The sequence below is a fragment of the Brassica rapa genome, chromosome A09 (genome assembly GCF_000309985.2).
Source record: "Brassica rapa cultivar Chiifu-401-42 chromosome A09, CAAS_Brap_v3.01, whole genome shotgun sequence".
Taxonomy (NCBI): Eukaryota; Viridiplantae; Streptophyta; class Magnoliopsida; order Brassicales; family Brassicaceae; genus Brassica; species Brassica rapa.
This window is the reverse complement of record NC_024803.2, coordinates 16,606,434-16,625,954: the sequence shown is the minus strand read 5'-3', so window position 1 is coordinate 16,625,954 and position 19,521 is coordinate 16,606,434. Positions and strand designations below refer to the sequence as shown.

The 19,521-nt window shown below is 30.9% G+C and overlaps 1 protein-coding gene and 1 pseudogene across 1 annotated transcript; both read left to right on the top strand.

Moving 5' to 3' along the window:
• Positions 1–2,297: 2,297 nt before the first annotated feature.
• LOC117127711 (auxin response factor 22-like) lies at positions 2,298–7,888 on the top strand. The gene is made up of 12 exons (XM_033278345.1): positions 2,298–2,302; positions 3,382–3,394; positions 3,502–3,558; positions 3,647–3,787; positions 3,879–3,963; positions 4,058–4,148; positions 4,223–4,387; positions 4,482–4,595; positions 4,668–4,740; positions 4,833–4,941; positions 5,144–5,427; positions 5,695–7,888. The coding sequence occupies exons 1-12, from the start codon at positions 2,298–2,300 to the stop codon at positions 5,878–5,880; spliced, it is 1,323 nt and encodes a 440-aa protein (XP_033134236.1). The 3' UTR covers positions 5,881–7,888.
• A 4,471-nt stretch (positions 7,889–12,359) lies between these two features.
• On the top strand, positions 12,360–14,757 carry LOC117128335 (annotated as a pseudogene).
• The last annotated feature ends 4,764 nt before the right edge of the window (positions 14,758–19,521 follow it).

Genomic DNA, 19,521 nt, shown 5'->3' with positions numbered 1-19,521 from the left:
TTATTTTTGCTGTTTATAAATTATCTGAATTTTTTCTATTATTTAATTTATCTAAATAATTTGAAAGAAAATTGTTAGAATTATAAAAAATATGAGGTCTAATATTTTATATTGCTTGGATAAAAGATTAATTATAGTGTTGTTTGTAAACATGGATAGTAGTATAAAGAAAAACTAGACCCTGACCAGTGCGCCAGCGCGGGTATAAATTTTTGATTTTTGGTTATTTATTTAACTAAATGATGTATTTGTAATATTTGATGTATTATATTCACCAACTAAATATTTTTTTTGGCATCTTAAACCATCTATTTATGACGAATATTCGATATCATATAAAAAATTGAACAAATAGACGTAATTAGAGAATTGTAGACGATATTTAAAAACAATGGTTATTAATGTAAAATATGAAGAAATATTATATTATGACTTAGTATGGCATAAAAAGATTATAATTTAATTGTACATGTTTAAAGAAAATATAATGATTTTTAAACTTCTATGAAAATTTAACATATAAAAAAGGGCGATGAATTAGTCATCAAATTATAAATAATTTCATAATTTTATTAATAATAAATTATTTATAGTCTTTATTTTTTCTTGCATATAATTATTAAATATCCATAACATTAATATGTTAAAAGGCCATATTATGAAAGCCCATGTTGTAAGTTTTTTTCGGGGAAGTGTAACAAAAATAAATTACCTTTAACTCTTTCGTTTTGTTTAAGTTCTGTGTCGGTAAAAGATTAAAAAAAATCTCTATCTTTTTCAATGTTCAATTTGAAGCTTATAATGCGAAACTCATACACAAATATAGGCAATTGGTTGGAATCTCTATATCTTTATATTCTTACAAATTTTAAATTTCTTGTTTCCTCTTCTACAAGCAAATCAATTACCGAAGTAATAGATCAATTGGTTGGAATCAATTCTATTCTTATAATTAGTGTAATTATGGTTACAGTTTCTATATTTAATAGGTACATTAAAGATACGACATTGAAGATATTATGTTTTGATTAATAGAAGATATTGGATTTTGAGTTTGTATTTATTGATTTGTTTTTATAAAGCTTAGAAAATCAATAGGATGATTGGTTGGTTGATACATCCTATAAAGAAAACGAAAACTATAGGTGGTTTGAATATTGTACATCGATCGATGCATGATGTAAGTTGACTATATAAAACTTGAGCATGATCATTTCAAACTAAAGTATAGGTAGGTTATATGCATTTGTTATATTGTAGTTAATATATTTTAAATATTATATATGTCAAGTGATTCACGTTTTCGTAAAAAATAAAATTCAAGTTCTTTATTGGGCCGTACTCATCCGTAATAATTTACATTATATTTTTAGGTTTATTTAATGATATTAAATTTAAATTTGACTAAGGAAAACTCATTAATTTAACTGGAAAAGAGAAACATTATAATAGGTAGTTTCATTTAATGATATTAAGTTTAAATTTGATTAAGGAAAACTCATTAACTTAACTGGAAAAGACAATCATTAAAATATGTAGTTAAATTAAATTCTCAGTGCCATGGAAGTGTAAATAAATTAGAATACTTAGGGGTATTTTTAATGGGTACTTTTCTTTTAATAATATAAATAAGAATATTGTTTGGAAACATAGATAGTAGTATAATGAAAGGAATATTAGTGATTCAATGTAAGTTTAACTATAAAGTTGAAAGGTGTATTGAATTTAAAAACTTACAAAATAAAAGTTAGGTCCAATATAATATTTCTGTTTTTTGGTCAACTTCTGTCCATCACATGTATGTGTGGATCATGTAGAAACACATGACTTTTGGTTAATTGTTAACCAAAGATGTAAGGCTTTAACTGGTAACCATTAAAAGAATAAGAGAAATAACAAGGAAAAGAATGAAATGAAAAAATAAGAGGAAAATCTATTTCTTTTCTAATTTTATAAGGAATAATTGTAGTCTTTTATTCTTTAAAAGTTAAAGAATATAAGAATCATAAGTAATAAATATTCCTGTAAATGGTGTAAATTGTAAGAAATGGTAAGAATCAACTATTCTCCTCATTTCTTTGGTTACCATTTAGAGATGAGTTCCATTTTGGGATTGCGGTGATGATGGGAGAATTGACGTGTTCAACATTAGATGAGTTCCATTTTGGGATTTTTTTCACATAAATGGAAAGGCTGTAAAAATGCATTAATGTTTAAGTACAGAATCCATAGGCGACCTTTGAATTTTCTTTTACTAAAGACCATTTTCTTCACTGACAATCAACTAATTATGACTTATGAGGTAATCTTTAGTCAAAAATCATATGAACAATATTAATGTAGGACAATGACTTCTCAACTATAAATACCTGATGTATATCAAATTGATGACTAAACAAAGACAAATACAGATCATTGTAAAGAACAGAAAACAAACTTGTTTACCAAGATCAAAACGTGCTCAACAATTCACTAATCAAAGGTATTATGTTAATTATCTACTTGTATGGCTCGATTTTGTGAATAATCATGATTTATATTGCAATATAATTTGTAAACTTTTATTTAAAATTCTCTATCTATCATGATGTAATCATACTTAAAAAAACACAAACCTGTTTATCAATACCTTTTAAAAAACACAAACTTTATATACTCTTTTGAATTTGAATTCTTTAAAAAAAACACAAACTTCATTTTTAGAGTTGAAAATTTAAAAATAATTTAAACAGCTTATCTCCCGCAAAGATCCGAACCAAACACGAATAAAAATTTATAAATACTTAAATGAGATTGAAATCTTTAATCTCAAAAACCCAAACCTAAATAGACCCGAACTGAATAATAATGGGTACCGACCGCCCACCCCTAATTTTGAAATAGAATACCATGCTAACAACTATTCTGGATTTGGTGATATTTTTGTGTAAGGTGTAATTCAAGACCATTATTTGGTAAAATCTGATGGAGAATAACAAAATTAGAGATGCACAACCTAAATTTCAAGGTATAAGTTAAAAAAGGAACTCAAATTTAACTTTTGATTTATTAGGAATATTTACTCATAAAAATATTTTTTTATTCATTTAGGAACTGATGGAACCAATAGATATATGTATAATCAGTTATGGAAGTTATGTGCTGGATCTTTGTTTGATCTTCCAATAATTGGAGAAGAAGTTTATTATTTTCCTCAAGGGCACATAGAGCAGGCACATGTTTTTCTATGAATAATTTCACATTAATTCTCATATTTTGTTATTCAATAAACTTTTCTACAATCTTATGACATTATCAGCTTGTAGCATCAGAAAATGACAACCTGTGCCAATTTAAACCAATTTTTGATATTTCTTCAAAAATTCGTTGTAATGTTATTAGCATCAAGCTTAAGGTATGTATCTTTGGTATTTGATGTTTCTCTTTAGGAAATACACATGAGATTAATTGGCTTACAATTGTACATATTATGGTTTTGACATGTTTTATGCATGAATCTAGGTGGATACCAATACAGATGAAGTTTATGCAAAAGTTTCGTTGTCGCCATTTTCACCTGTACGTGGAAAATTTAAAATTTTATTTAAGAACTAATAGTACCTCTTTTTATAATATCTGTAAATAAATTTATGAATTTAATTATTAGGAATTTGAAGTCTCTATTCCTAATGGCAACAACGAACAAAACATTAACTATTTTACCAAGGTGTTAACTGCTTCGGATGCCAGCACACATGGTGGTTTTTCTTTATTTAAAAAAGATGCCATTGAATGTCTTCCTCTATTGGTATTTTCATTTAATAAATACACCAAATAAATCCATAATTGACTTATATTGTAAATTTTTATATGATCCTTTGTATTAAACGTTTTTTTAGGATATGTCACAGCAAGCACCGAGTCAGTGGATAGTTGCTAAAGATCTCCATGATCATGTTTGGAAATTTAAACACACTTTTAGAGGTAGCTACGTTTTCTATATCAAAATCGTTTGGTAGTAACTAATAATCTTTATACACAACTAATAATCTTTATTTATGTATAAATTATCAATTAGGTACACCACAAAGACATCTTTTCACATCTGGTTGGAAACAGTTTGTAAGAAAAAAAAGTTTGGCCGTTGGAGACTCTGTTGTATTCCTTAGGTATATACATTTGTCATTTTGCATCTCTTTTGTTTCTTAATTTTTTTTGTATTTTAAATTTTTTTTTGTTCTAGAGGGGAGAATGGGGAATCACAAATCGGAATCAGAAAAGCAGCGCCTCAACAAAGCAACATATCATCATCAGTAATTTCAAAAGAGAGTATGCATTATGGTTTAGTTGCTACTGCATCGAATGCTATTAACTCCAAATGTATGTTCGACGTGTTTTATAGGCCAAAGTAAGGAAAATACTTTATTACTCTACTTAAACATCATGAGAATATTTTATTTTAAAAAGCATATTTTAATTTATTCTTGATATGATGATATTAGGTCGAGCAAATTCATTGTCAACTGCAAAAAAGTTATAGATGCAGTGAACATGAAGTTCAATACAGGTTCAAGGTTTACTATGAAGTTTGAAGGACGTGATTTTAATGAAATGATGTAAATATTTGACTCTCATATAATTTTTTTTTCCAAATATGATTACTTACAAATTTTGTTTATACTGCAAAGATATTCTGGGACAATAGTAAAAGTGGAAGATTTCTCCATTTATTGGAAGGATTCAGAATGGCGAAACCTACAAGTAAAACTTATTCATAACTAATTTTTGTTATATTATTTTAGACTATGATTTCAAAATAATAATAAGTAAAATCCACTAACTTATTTTTATAGGTTCAGTGGGATGAAGCTGCAACAATTTCAAGACCTAATAAGGTCTCTCCATGGGAAATCGAGCCTTTAATTCGAGAAAACAAACACCAACGCGAAATTAACGAAATTGGTAAGAAAATAGTTTTAAATAATTTATGCTTCTTTGTGTATCCATTATCATCATATTTCTATATATAAGTTCAAATATGATAATTCATATGTTGACTCAAAGCCAATAAATTGGAGAATCAAGTATAAAATCTTCGACAAGTCTTCCTCAACTTATTTATCAGAATGAAACTAATGATTCAAAAATTCATCTGGTTGGCTAGTGAGCTATGCAGGTCTTGCTATGTCCAAACCATATTACAATGACCAAATGGTCCAGTCAACAAAAGAAAATTCAACCACCAATGCATCTAGTAGCTTCAGATTGTTTGGAGTTGATCTAACGGCTTCTACCAAAGCAAGAGATGTTTTGGAACCACTTGAATCATACCAAAAGAGTAAAATTTCTGAAATCTTTGATGAAGAAAAGCTTGATCAAATTCAAGCAGTGACATCACTAACAGAAATCCAAACGAAGAAAATAAGGTGTACTACAAGTAGTACCAAGGTATGACTAAGAGCATATTCTACTTATTCTTTACTTTTTAGTCAATTCTAAAATTATTAATTATTAATAACTAGAACATGATAAGACATAGGCTTTTTAAAATTATTCATGTTCTTTTTAAGAAAAGACTAGATTTTATATATGGTTGCACACATAGTTTTATTCTAATACAGTAGATTTGATATTGATAAGAAACTTGAATAACTTTTTAACCAGATTGAGATGACTATATTTAATTCACAAACACTTGATATGTTTATTGACCAGGTTCACATGGAAGGTGTTGTTAGAACTGTTGATTTAACTGATTTTGATGGATACAATCACATGATCCTTGAACTAGAAAAACTCTTTAATATCGAAGGCAAGTTGCATATGCACAGTCAATGGAAACTAACCTTTAAAGTTCATGAAGGAGATATGATGCTTGTTGGAGACGATTTATGGCTGTAAGTTTCCTCTTTCTTCTTCTCTCAATTTATTCTTCTTCTCTCAATGTTTGGGAAAATAAGAAACTTAATGTGTTTTTGATTCTGTGTAGGAAATTTTGCAACACCGTGAAGGAAATATTCATATGTTCAAAATAAGATGCCATAAAATGAAATTTGAGAACCAATTCTCTAAAGGTGACTCAGCATTTACAAAAATAATTTCACCGTCCGATGTCGAGACAGTCAAAAAGGGGTTTTGTTACTTTTAGTGTGTTTTTATATAATACTAGGGTTTGATCTCTGTTCACCCAGATATTTTACTTTTATTTAACATTTGTGTTTAACTTGAAGAGTTTGGTTTTATATTATGTGTGATATTTATTATTGTGATTGCTCTTCTTTACTTTTATCAACTCTTTTCATTGAACTTATTTGTTATAAGGAGATTAAGACTCAGTTTTGTTGTGTTTACTAAATTGCCTTATACAATTACTGAGATAGTTTGAATGGGACTATGTTCTGTTTTTATTTTGGCGATAGAAATTTTAATCATTTTCTTATTTTAAATCATCTAGTTTCATGTCTGCTCTTATTTGTTTTTGGTAAGTTGTTTTATATTGCATTCTTTCGAATTGTGCAACTATATATTTTTATTTCCATATCAATATTGGAATTATGGTTGAGTTTTTTTTTTGAATTATGTATGTTACCTTACAATTTATTTCTATACAATAACTGTAGATCTCTTATTTCTGTCATGTAAACAAACTTTTAGTTTGTTTGTAGTACTAACATATGGTTATTAACATTTACCAACTAAGCTAATGGAGATTTTAGTCAAAAATAGTTGAAATATTACATATTATTTTCAAGGCTGGAAGCGCATGCTACCCCAGCTTCTATCCAGGGCCGACACTGCTTACATCGTGATGAAAATCTTGTGTAGGTTTATTCTCTATTAATCTATGTAATTGTTAATAAATCATTTCTCTAAGATTCGAATCCAAAATATTGAAACGTAAAAAAAATTAATGACTTCATAACTACTGGAGTAAAAAGACTTCCAGTAGATATAGGTTGCGGATACTGAAACTAGAAATGTTCAACGTAATTTGGTTCTCCCATGTGATTGAGGCCATCTGATTGAGAGACTGGTTAGATAAAAACTGTTATCTTTGGTACAGTCAATGAACTTAATCGATTTTTTTTTCTTGATCTGAGTAGGAACAAGATCGGAGATATTTCTAAATACATGAACGTTTAAGTGGAAGAGTTGTGTAAGAGAGTTGACGTGCTCACCAGGCTTCACTATGCCTCATCAAAATCAATGCCATAAGCTCTGTTCTTTTTTTTTTAATTTATGCTTCTTGAGTTTAAAGTCTTTTGATTTGTTAGCATCATCTTCTGAATGGATTTAGGTATTGGCTTTTGTAATAACTTGGCTATGTTGTTTTGTTTCTTAATCAAACCGACTCTGTTTTTAGTCCTTTACATAGAGAATCATGAAGATATAAAACATAATTGTGAATATTGTTATTGAGATATGTATATATTTAGTTAAGAAATCTAGGTTTAACGTTTACATTCTTATCTTCATATATAAGTTGTACATGTATAAGCTTTATCATTATGAGAGTCAATATACAATTCTTCCAATCTTATACTCTCATCATTCTCTACACTTTAGATTGAAAAATTGTGAATCACTTTGTCGAAATATATTTAGTCTTAAATGTGTGTTGTGTATTGTATGCCTTTCCTATGTGAAATTATTATGTTTATAATTAAACATATACTATTTGCAGAGAATTATTTGCTTGTGAGTTGTGAACGCCTCTCCTCAACTTTCAGTATTCGTTATACAATAAATGAAGAGTTATTCTTGGGTTCACCCCCTAGGGTTTACCCTCTAGGTTCACCAACCAATAGGATTTCATTATTTCAAATTCGATATCTTTTAAAAAAGAAAACAAAATATTGTCAAGTTATTATGTTTTTAAATAAAAAGGTTAAAAAAAATAGTTGTTACATCCTAATCCCTAAACCCTAAATCCTAATCCCTAAACCATAAATCCTAATCCCTAAACCGTAAATCCGAAACTCTAAACCCTTGGGTTAACCCTAAACCCTTGGATAAATCATAAACTCTAAATCAAAAACACTAAACACTAAAATCCTAAACCCTTGAGTGTTTTGTTTAGTGTTTTTGATTTAGAGTTTATGATCTATCCAAGGGTTTAGGGTTTATCCAAGGGTTTATGGTTTCGGGTTTAGGGTTTAGGGTTTAGGGATTATGATTTAGGGTTTAGTTTTTTCTTAAAAATATTTTTTTTGTAATTACTACTATTTTTATTTTTATTTTTTTTAAACATAATATAACTTGAAATAACATAATCCTATTGGTTGGTGAACCTAGAGGTTCATCCTAGGGGGTGAACCCAAGAATAAGTCATAAATGAATGGAAAGTAATAGGGCATTTTGCAAAATTGACCTACAACTTAAAGTCAAACACAAAACTAACCTCCTTTTTTTTTGAAAATTGGTTTTGCCCTATTCACCCCACAAGTTCATATAATTTACGAAAATGCCATCAATTTTTTTTTTTCGAAAATGACATCTTTACTCTCTCACCCTCATCATCTTCAAGTAATTACAAGATTGCCATTGTCATCAATACCACAACCACCATGAACAACCAATTTGAAGCTCTTAATGCTCCCAAAATCGATTTACCCTTCTTTTTTTTCCATTCTTGTGAACTAAAAACAACATATCTCTCACTTTCTCTCCACAATGAGCTAAAAAACCCAAGATTTTGATTCTAAAATTTGTATGGTTCATAGAGTCATAGAAGCTAACGATTCTGGGTGGGTGACTTTCTTTGTGATTCTGTGTGTTTGGAGAAGCCTTATGTATGCTAAGGAACTTATCTCACCAATTTAAGGTATGACATCGAGTTTTTTTCCAGATCTGTTCGTCAAATGACTTACTTGGGAAGTCGTGTGGCTGTAGACGACTTACCTGGAAGTCGTCTGGCTGTAGACGACTTACCTGGAAGTCGTCTGGTCAACGCAGAGGTTATTTTTGCAATTGACTTTGAAATCTGTAACCTGAGACGACTGAAAGTTAAGTCGTCTACTATTGTTTGGTTTCAAAAAAATTTCCAAAGAACCTAGACGACTTACATTTCAGTCGTCATAGGTTAGTTTTGCATTTGACTGGATAATTTCAGAAGTTTGACTTCTCCAGACAACTTACATTTCAGTCGTCTGGCGAAAATTAAAATAATAATATTTTTAAAAAAGTAAACGACTTACAATTAAGTAGTCATAGGTTAGTTTTGCAATTGAAAAAAAAACTTCAAGATTTAATTATACACAGACGACTTATAATTCAGTCCTCCACCAGACGACTTAATTGTAAGTCGTCCAGGATTGTTTTCCGAGATTCTGGTCAAACCTGGTAAATCCTGGACGACTTACATTTTAGTCGTCTCGTGGACGACTGAATTATAAGTCGTCTGTATATAATTAAATCTTGAAGTTTTTTTTTTTTCAATTGCAAAATTAACCTATGACGACTTAACTGTAAGTCGTCTACTTTTAAAAAAATATTATTATTTTAATTTTCACTAGACGACTGAAATGTAAGTCGTCCAAAAAGTCAAACTTCTGAAATAATCCAGTCAAATGCAAAACTAACCTCTGACGACTGAAATGTAAGTCGTCTAGCTTTTTGGAGTTTTTTTTTAACCAAACAATAGTAGACGACTTAACTTTCAGTCGTCCGAAATAACAGATTTCAAAGTCAATTGCAAAAATAACCTATGCGTTGACCAGACGACGTATAGTTTAGTCATCTAGACAACTTAGATTGAAGTCGTCCGCGTCTTCTCCGCTAGTTTTTAAGTCTTCTACGTTAGTTTTTGAATAACTTGTATTTTTAAGAGTGATAAGTAACTTCAAGATATGTAAAACTCATATTTACAAAATATGTTCTCTCCCTTAGTTTTACTAAATTTGACTAAGTTTTTCAACACAAACTTATAAAAAAATATGATATGCTTTGACTAGTTACTATTGTTTGTTTCCATCTCTTAAGTATTATTGTTATAGACAATAATGATGACTATTGTTATGAGTTGGAAGAAGGGTTAAATGCTTCTTAAAATATTGTATCAATATGAAGCTACCAACATTCTTGTTTATTAAGATGAGAAAAAGGCCATTGGAGTTTATTATTGCATATGAGAGATCCAAAAATAAGAAAAAGGCTACTGAAGTCTATTATTTCATAATTTGTAAATGTGTAAACACATTGTTAGCACATTTAATACATCTTGGAAAACAATATTACTGATTTTACAAAAAATTCACAACTAAAAGAGTAGACATGCAATTCATAAAACAGACCACAAACAAAACTATTATAGATCATTCCTCTACAAAGACAAGCTGGGATTCCACTTGAGTAGACAAGACCAGACGACTTTTAAGAAGTCCAGACGACTTCCAGGAAGTTCAGACGACTTTGTCAGAAGACTTTTAGGAAGTTCAGACGACTTCCATACGACTTTACAGGATGTCCAGACGACTTTTAGGAAGTCCAGACGACTTCCAGACGACTAACAGGTAAGTCGTCCCAGAAGTCTTCCAGATCATAAAAACCTGCATATTAAATCCAGATCTGAAAAACCTGCATATTCAAAAACGTTCAAATGGCTTAAAAACAAAAAAAATGAGTGGAAGATTAGATAAATCTACCTTTACAGAACACACAAAAATACATATCTAAAAATAATAGATCTACTTTTAAATTAGTGGAAGATGAGTACCATCTAATTAAAAACCTGCAAAAAAGATAGATTAGTAAGAAAGACATGAGACAAAACTGAAAAATTCATATAAAGTTTGGTGTTTTCAAGTCAAAGAGATTAGAGTGGGTTTGAAGAGTTTTAGTTTGTGAAAAAAGTAAGAACTTTATACAACAAGAAGTTACCAAATGAAGAAAAATCAGACATAAGAACTTACCAAAATGCTCAGAAAAATCCAGACGACTTTCTGGAAGTCCAGACGACTTCCTGGAAGTCCAGACGACTTCCTGGAAGTCCAGACGACTTTCTGGAAGTCCAGACGACTTTGTCAGAAGACTTCCAAGAAGTCCAGACGACTTCCAGACGACTTTCAGACGACTAACAGGTAAGTCGTCCCAGAAGTTTTCCAGATCTGAAAAACCTGCATATCAAATCCAGATCTGAAAAACCTGCATATCCAAAAACGTTCAAATGACTTAAAAATAGAGAAAATGAGTGGAAGATTAGATAAATCTACATTTATAGAACACACAAAAATACATATCTAAAATTAATAGATCTACCTTTAAATTAGTGGAAGATGAGTACCATTTGATTAAAAACCTTCAAAAGAGATAGATTATTAAGAAATACATGAGACAAAACTGAAAAATTCATATAAAGTTTGGTGTTTTCAAGTCAAAGAGATTAGAGAGAGGTTGGAGAGTTTTAGAATGATGAACATTACATTTTTGTTGCAGCCATTTGAGAGGAGGAGAGAGAATGTGTAAATTTTTCTTTATATAGGGAGACAAAAAATCCAATTAGGTTAAATATTTTTTACTCAGACGACTTCCTGGACGACTTACATTTCAGTCGTCTGGTGAAGAAATTAAAACAGACGACTTACATGTAAGTCGTCCAGAAGAGTTTAATATTTTTAGCGGGAAACAAAAATAGAAGACTTTCCAGTCGTCTGGTTTAAATTATTTAAGCGGGAAAATAATTTTTTTTAAAAATTTTTGGCGGGAATATTTGGACGACTTACATGTAAGTCGTCTGTTTTAATTTCTTCACCAGACGACTGAAATGTAAGTCGTCCAAGTAAAATGATCCGGTTAGGTTAAAACGTACATTGGTAAAATTAAAAGTTCGGTACGATGTGGACGACTGAAATATACGTCGTCCGAGTAAATTATTCAACAGACGACTGAAATATAAGTCGTCCACACCCTAAACATAACCCCTAAACTTAATTATCTAATTAAACACTTCATAAAACCAAATCAAACTTGAAAAGTGTTTACTATACACAGAAATAAACACATATAGGTGAAAACTAATTTTTGAAAAAAACATTTTAGTTTTCTAAAATCTAACCCTAACAATACATACAATACTACAACATATGTTTGCCAAACTTCTAAACCAAAGTATTTCATGATTCACTACTTCCACTCATTTATCTTCAAAATAAATCAATTTTATCATATTTTAATTTATATCACTTAAAACTGTTTATAATTACTTGATTTTTATTTTTCACGCATCAAAATATTTTTTTACAAGATTTATAAATTATTTTTAAAATAAACTGGTACCAGACGACTTACACTTCAGTCGTCCAGACGACTTCCAACATCTCAGACGACTCAGACGATTTACTGGGGCTATATTCGTAAAAAATGGCTTCTGTTTTTTTGTTTGGTCACAAGGGGCTGAGCTGTAATTTTACTAGGCTTTTAGGTTAGTTTTACATTTGATTCAAGTTTGGGTATAGGTTTGGGATTAAAATCAAGTTGTGGGTTAGTTTTGGCAAAAACCCCAAAGTAATATTCCTGATATTAAAAATAATTAAAAAAATCTTATGCTATCAATTTCTTGAAAATTTTATTACTCTTGAAGGCACCTTCGATTCCTTAATGAGATCTAGATTATTCTTAGCTCTTTTGATTAGGTTATCTTGTCTAAATAAACCTAACCTCACTTGTCTCAACCTCCAAAGTCCCCATCACTTGATCATTATACTTAAACGAGTGTGACAATCAATATATTATTTATGTATAATATAGGTTTCTACATATGGTGATGTTATGATCTGGATATTTTCTTCTCTTTACATTTATATTTTTTATTACCAACATCTTGAAAATGAGAAATCAATTTTGGATTTTTCTATTTTCTCTGCTTCTACTAAAGTTCATATCCCAAGCACGATGTGAAGCTACAAAACCGTTGACGATGATCCGACCAGAGACCTATTCGAGCTGAAGGTAATACGACGTTCCTGGACGGAAGAACATGGTGCGTGGCTCGACCAAGTGCGTCTCAGGCTGAGCTACAGAGAGCTCTTGATTGGGGATGTGGTATTGGGAGAGTTGATTGCTCAGTCATCGAGAAACATGGTGACTGTTACGAGCCGGATACGATATGGTCGCACGCATCTTTTGCGTTTAATGTGTATTATCATACTAATGGGAACAATCGCATTGCTTGTTACTTCGGTGGAACAGCTACACTCACCAAGATAAACCCTAGTAAGTTTCTTGCACTATGTAGGGTACTAAAATTAATAATCCATTAATTTTTTTGCCCAAAATATCTCTCTTTATATATAAAAATGTTATGCCATATGTTATATATGGATTTACCCTTGTATACCTTTTTCTTAAAGGAGATACCACTAACATCCTCCACGCATCCCCTGTAACGTCGTCATTGACAGAAGAGTCAACTGATCGACCTAGTGCGCCGATGACATCAATAACTGATTCAAATTCCATCCAATTGTTATGCCAAAAAGACGCAAAATCCTTCCTGAGTTTACATGATAGAGAATGAAAGGTTTTTCTAAATAAGAAAGCTTCATGAGCCTTCTCCAAATCCAGCTGCAAATATTTGAGACCCACAACGATTCAGAACCAGCAAAAAGGAGCCATATGAGTTTGAGTCCATACACCAAATTTAATACCATTAAGCAAAGCAGACCCAAAACTCCGCACTCTTTCGGTGAACAAACACTCTCCCAAGACAATTTCCCCCCCCCCCCCCCTTGCGAGTTCAGAGCTTCTGTCCAGAGAAAGTTGGTACAAATCTTTTCTAGTTTTTTCCAAACATTCTTTTGCCAGTGGGACAAATTGCAGACCAAAAATTGATCGTACTAGTAGACGGCTGTTTAAATCTCCTGCAAAAGATAGCTGTTTTGCTGTGAAAGAAGTAACTCGGGATCTGATTTTATCCACTAAAGGTTGATAATCTTGGCTTCACAGGTTATGAGGCATCAGAGGAACTCCGAGATACTTCACAGGAAGAGACCCTTGGACCAAATCAAGTTCTGTCGCCAAAGATGATGCAGAGTGTTGATCATTCCCGTTCACAAAATACACAAGTTTTCCGCGATTATTTTATGTATGGTGGAGTACGTAATAATAGAAATTTTTTACTCTCCAAGACACTTTATGTCTTTGGATTTACAGCCCAAGATACTTTCTACATGTGACAACCTTTTTTCTAGTTAATGTCTTTTATGCCCTTATGTCTTTGGAAAGTAAAAAGAAAAATTAAACCAGCCAGAGCCTATGGGTTTACTTATTGTACCAACCCCTCTCTAATAACTCACAACCCTATTTCCTTATTCTAAAATCACGACCTCTCTCAAGACACCCCTTTTGCGGCGAATTTTTTAGAATCCTAGGTTCGATTCTTCACACACTATCCTTCCATTATCGTCTCCGTAACACCGCCAAGCTCTTGCTTCCGAATCAATCCATCTCTGTCAGTCTTCTCAGACTTCCATTTTCGCCTCCGTAACCCCGCCGTTCTCACGAATCAACACCGCCATTCTCAGTCCTTCTAGTTCAAGTCATGCAAGGTTTGTTTCTTCTAATCTACACCTTAATGTTTGGATCTAGTACTATATGTTTCTATTACATGTTTCATATTCGAGTTTCTTCCTACTCTATACTATCAATTTCTCGATTCAAACCTAAAGAACACCGTTTTGTGTTTGTTTCCTTTTACAGATTTGGTTTACTTTTCTCGTACCCAGAAACTCGATTTCACGGCTTAGATTTGAAAAAGTTAATTTTTATTTCATTTTCTCCATGTTTTCAGGTAACAACCAACCGGACCACCGCCTACCACTGAGACTATTCGCACCGACTAGTTCCCTAGTGGACGGCTCAACAATGTATGTCCACACTTCTCCCATCCACGCTTCACCCGTACACAACACCACTGACCACGCTTTTACCGTCCACAACTCGACAATACACGGCTCCCCTATCCACAACACACCCATCCACAAAGCAACCTCCTTCCATCTAACTTCAACTATTCCCCCATGTCTTGGGCGACATGTTCCATATACATGCTTACTACGGTCGCTTTTCACTTTCCACCTTCAAGCTGGATTTTGTGTTTTTTTGGTTGATACCCACAACCAATGTAATATGTTAAACATATATGTATGTACTTTCTTTAGTATTTGTAATATGTTAACGATCAGCACTCGCCAGATTCTTTTTTTTCCTGAACATTTTGTGGATGAATTAGATTTGGGAAATGCATGTGAACGGAATATGTGCAAAAGGTTTTATGGACGATATATACGTCAGAATATTTTGTGTTCGGAGTACAAGTAAGGATACTTGTTGGACGGATTCCAGAATAAATACTTAGGCTTAGGCCGATCACAATTTAAAATTTTGTATGCGATCGTTCCCCCACACCAAACACAATAAATTCACGTCTTTATCAAACTGACCTACTGATCAAGTTTTAATTTCGGCCTTTGGATGGAAAGCACCAGATCGAGATCCTACGGTTAAGAATAAAGCACTTGAATCAATAAACCTAACAAATTAATGCCTCCTAAGAACCAAATAAACTAAACCAGAAATCTGTACCGGTTTTTCTTTGGAAAACAAAACAAAATCGCAAGGGAAGGAAGGGTACTATTGTCAGAAATATTGACTGGCTCCAAAGAAAGTGTTTCACATGTTCAATGTGACTCTGAGTGAAAGACAAAGACAAAATGTGCCCTTTTATGTAATCAACTCTAATAATAGATGAGATATTTTATATGTTGCTTGCAGGCTACGGAACGTGCTCCTATGATGTGTCCAAGTAAGAATCCTAATTTCATATTTTTGTTCGTTATGCCTTTTTAAGTATCATTTTGGTCAACTTGTCTCCATCATATGTATGTGGATCGTGTAGAAACATATTACTTTTGGTTAATTTTTAATTAAAGATATATATGATGGGAGAATTGACATGTTCAACATCCCTTATATAGTGTCCATTTTGGGATCTCATATAAATGGAAAGGCCGACAAAAATTCATTAATGTTTCAGTAGAAAGTCCATAGATGACCTTTGAATTTCTTTTACCAAAGACCATTGTCTTCAATGACTAATCAACTAATTATGAGGTGGAAGTATGACGTGTTTCTTTACAGAATTATTATATGCATATATTTGTGTGTGTGTGTGTTGTAGAAACATAACTAAACTGATATTCAAGAAGTTTTGACATTTCTAAGAAAATATCTTTGACCTGGTTGTTTTTGGTAACCTTTATTAGTCAAAAATACCATCTGAACAAATATTAATGTAGAATAATTTTGTTTCAACTATAAATACCTCATATATATCAAATTGATGACTAAACAAAGATAAATACAGATCATTGTAAAGAAGAAGAGAAAACAAACTCGTTTAATAGAATTCGAAATGTTTTCACTAATTCACTAAAAAAAGGTATTATGTTAATTATCTAGTTGTATATGGCTCTTTTTGTGAATGATCATGATTTTATATTGTAATAAAATTTGTAAAAGTTTAATTAAAAAATTCTTATCTATCAGGACGTAATCTTACTTTAGAAAAAAAAACACCCAAACCTGTTTATCATGATATATCTACTCTTTGAATTAAAGTATTTGAATATAATGATAAATCCATATAACAATACCTGAAACACAAAAAAATTATATGAAAATTCAAATAAACTTTAATTTAATGAAAAACTTACAAAGATCATAATGTGTATTTGTAATAATTTTAAGAAATCCACAATTTTAAGATGTTAACAACCATTCTCGATTCAGTGATATTTTTGTGAAAGTTGCAATTCAAGACCAGTATTTGGTAAAAGCTGATGGCGAATAACCAAATTATGAATGCACAACCTAAATTTCAAGGTATAAGTAAAAAATTGAACTCAAATTAAATCCTTGATTTATTAGGAATATTTACTCATAAAATATTTTAGTTTTTCATAAAGGAACTGATGAAATCAATAGATCTTTGTACGATCAGTTATGGAAGTTATGTGCTGGATCTATGTTTGATCTCCCAATAATTGGAGAACAAGTTTATTATTTTCCTCAAGGGCACATAGAGCAGGCAAATGTCTTTCTATCAATAATTTCATATTATTTCTTCTATTTGGTTATTTCATAAACTTTTCTACAATTTTATTATATATTCAGCTTGTACGTAGCATCAGGAAATGACAACCTGTGCCAATTAAAACCAATTTTTGATATTTCTTCAAAACTTTATGGTAATGTTATTAGTATCAAGCTTAAGGTATGTATCTTTGCTATATGATGTTTCTTTTTTCTAAGAAAATACGCATGAGATAATTGGCTTAAAATTTTACATATTATGGTTTTAATATGTCTTATGAATGATTTTAGGTGAAGACCAGTACAGATGAAGTTTATGCAAAAGTTTTGTTGTTGCCATGTTCCCCTGTAAGTGGGAAATTTTATATTTTATTTATGAACTAATAGTACCTTTTCTTATAATATATTTAAATATTTTTTTCAATTTAATTATTTAGGAAGTTGAAATGTCTATTCCTAATGACAACAACGAATAAAACTTTAACTATTTTACCAAGGTGTTAACTGCTTCGGATACCAGCAAACATGGTGTTTTTTTATATTTTAAAAAGATGCTGTTGAATGTCTTCCTCCATTGGTACTTTTATTTAATAAATACACCGAAAAATCATACTTGACTTAAATTGTAAGATTTTATATGATGCTTTGTATTAATTGTTTTTTTGGAATATGTCAGAGCTAACACCGAGTCAAGAGATAGTTGCTAAAGATCTCCATGATCATGTCTGGAAATTTAAACACACTTTTAAAGGTAGCTAAGTTATTATATTAAAATTGGTTGGTAGTGACTACTAATCTTTATTTATACATAAATTATCAAATAGGTACACCACAAAGACATCTTTTCTCATCTGGTATGAATGAGTTTGTAAAAGGAAAAACTTTGGCCGTTGGAGACTCGTTGTATTCCTTAGGTATACGCATTTTGTCATTTTACACCTCCTTTGTGTCTTAATTTTTTGTATTTTAAATATTTTTATGTTCTAGAGGAGAGAATGGGGAATCACAAATTGGAATCAGAAAAGCAGCTCCTCAACAAAGCCACATATCATCATCAGTAGTTTCAAAAGAGAGTATGCACCACGGTTTAATTGCTACTGCATCTAATGCTATTAACACCAAATGTGTGTTTGATGTGCTTTATAAGCCAAAGTAAGGAAAACACTTTGCTACCCTACTTAAACATCATGTTCATATATTATTTAAATAAGCATATTTTAATTTATTCTTGTTATGATGATATTAGGTCGAGCAAATTCATTATCAACTGCGACAAATTCATAGATGCAGTGAACAAGAAGTTCAATATAGGTTCAAGATTTACTATGAAGTTTGAAGGACGTGATTTTAAAGAAATAAGGTAAAATTTGAAACTCGAATAATTTTTTTTATTCCAAATATCATTACTTAGAATTTTCTTACTGCAAAGATATTCTGGGACAATAGTAAAAGTGGAAAACTTCTCCATTTATTGGAAGAATTCGGAATGGCGAAGCCTACAAGTAAAAAATATTCATAACTAATTTTTATTATATAATTTTAGAATATATTCAAAATAATATATTAATATATTCCACAGACTTATTTTTATAGGTATAGTGGGATGAAGCTGCAACAATTTCAAGACCTACTAAGGTCTCTCCATGGGAGATCGATCCTTTAATACCTTCATCAAACATTCTCAACTCAGATTTTCAAAAAAAAAAAACACCAGCGCGAAAATAACGAATTTGGTAAGAAAATACTATTTTTTTAATAAGTTATGCTTCTTTGTTGGATCAGTTATCATCATATTTCTATATAGAACTTAAAATATGATAATTTATGTGTTGACTCAATGCCAAGAATTCAGAGAATCGAGCATAAAATCTTCGACGAGTCTTCCTCAACTTATTTATCATAATAAAACTAATGATTCGCAAATTTTATATGGTTGGCTAGTGAGCTATGCAGGTGATGTTACGTCCGAAGAAAATTACAATGACCAAATGGTCCAGTCAGCAAAAGAAAATTTAACTACCAATGCATCTGGTAGCTTCAGATTGTTTGGAGTTGATCTAACGGCTTCCACCAAAGCAAGAGATGTTTTGGAACCACTCGACTCATACCAAAAAGGTAAAATTTCTATAAATTTTGAAGAAGAAAAGCTTGTTCAAATTCAAGAAGTGACATCACTAACAGAAATCCAAAGGAAAGAAATCAGTTTCAGTACAAGTAATACCAAGGTATTAAAAAGAGCATCATTTATTTATTCTTTACTTCTTAGTCAATTCAAAAATTATTTATATTAACAACTTGAACATTATAAGACATAGGCTTTCTTACAATTAATCATGTTATTAATTTATAAGAAAACACTAGATTTTGTATATGGTTGCACACACAGTTTTATTCTAGTACAGTATATATAATGCTGATAAAGAAACTTGCATAACTTTATTAACAGATCGAGAT

What these genes read in the sequence shown, in the direction of transcription:
- LOC117127711 (XM_033278345.1), top strand. An exon ending in GACGTGTTTTATAGGCCAAA is followed by an intron (nt 4,388 to 4,481) that starts GTAAGGAAAATA and finishes TGATGATATTAG; the next exon opens with GTCGAGCAAATTCATTGTCA. An exon ending in CAGAATGGCGAAACCTACAA is followed by an intron (nt 4,741 to 4,832) that starts GTAAAACTTATT and finishes TTATTTTTATAG; the next exon opens with GTTCAGTGGGATGAAGCTGC.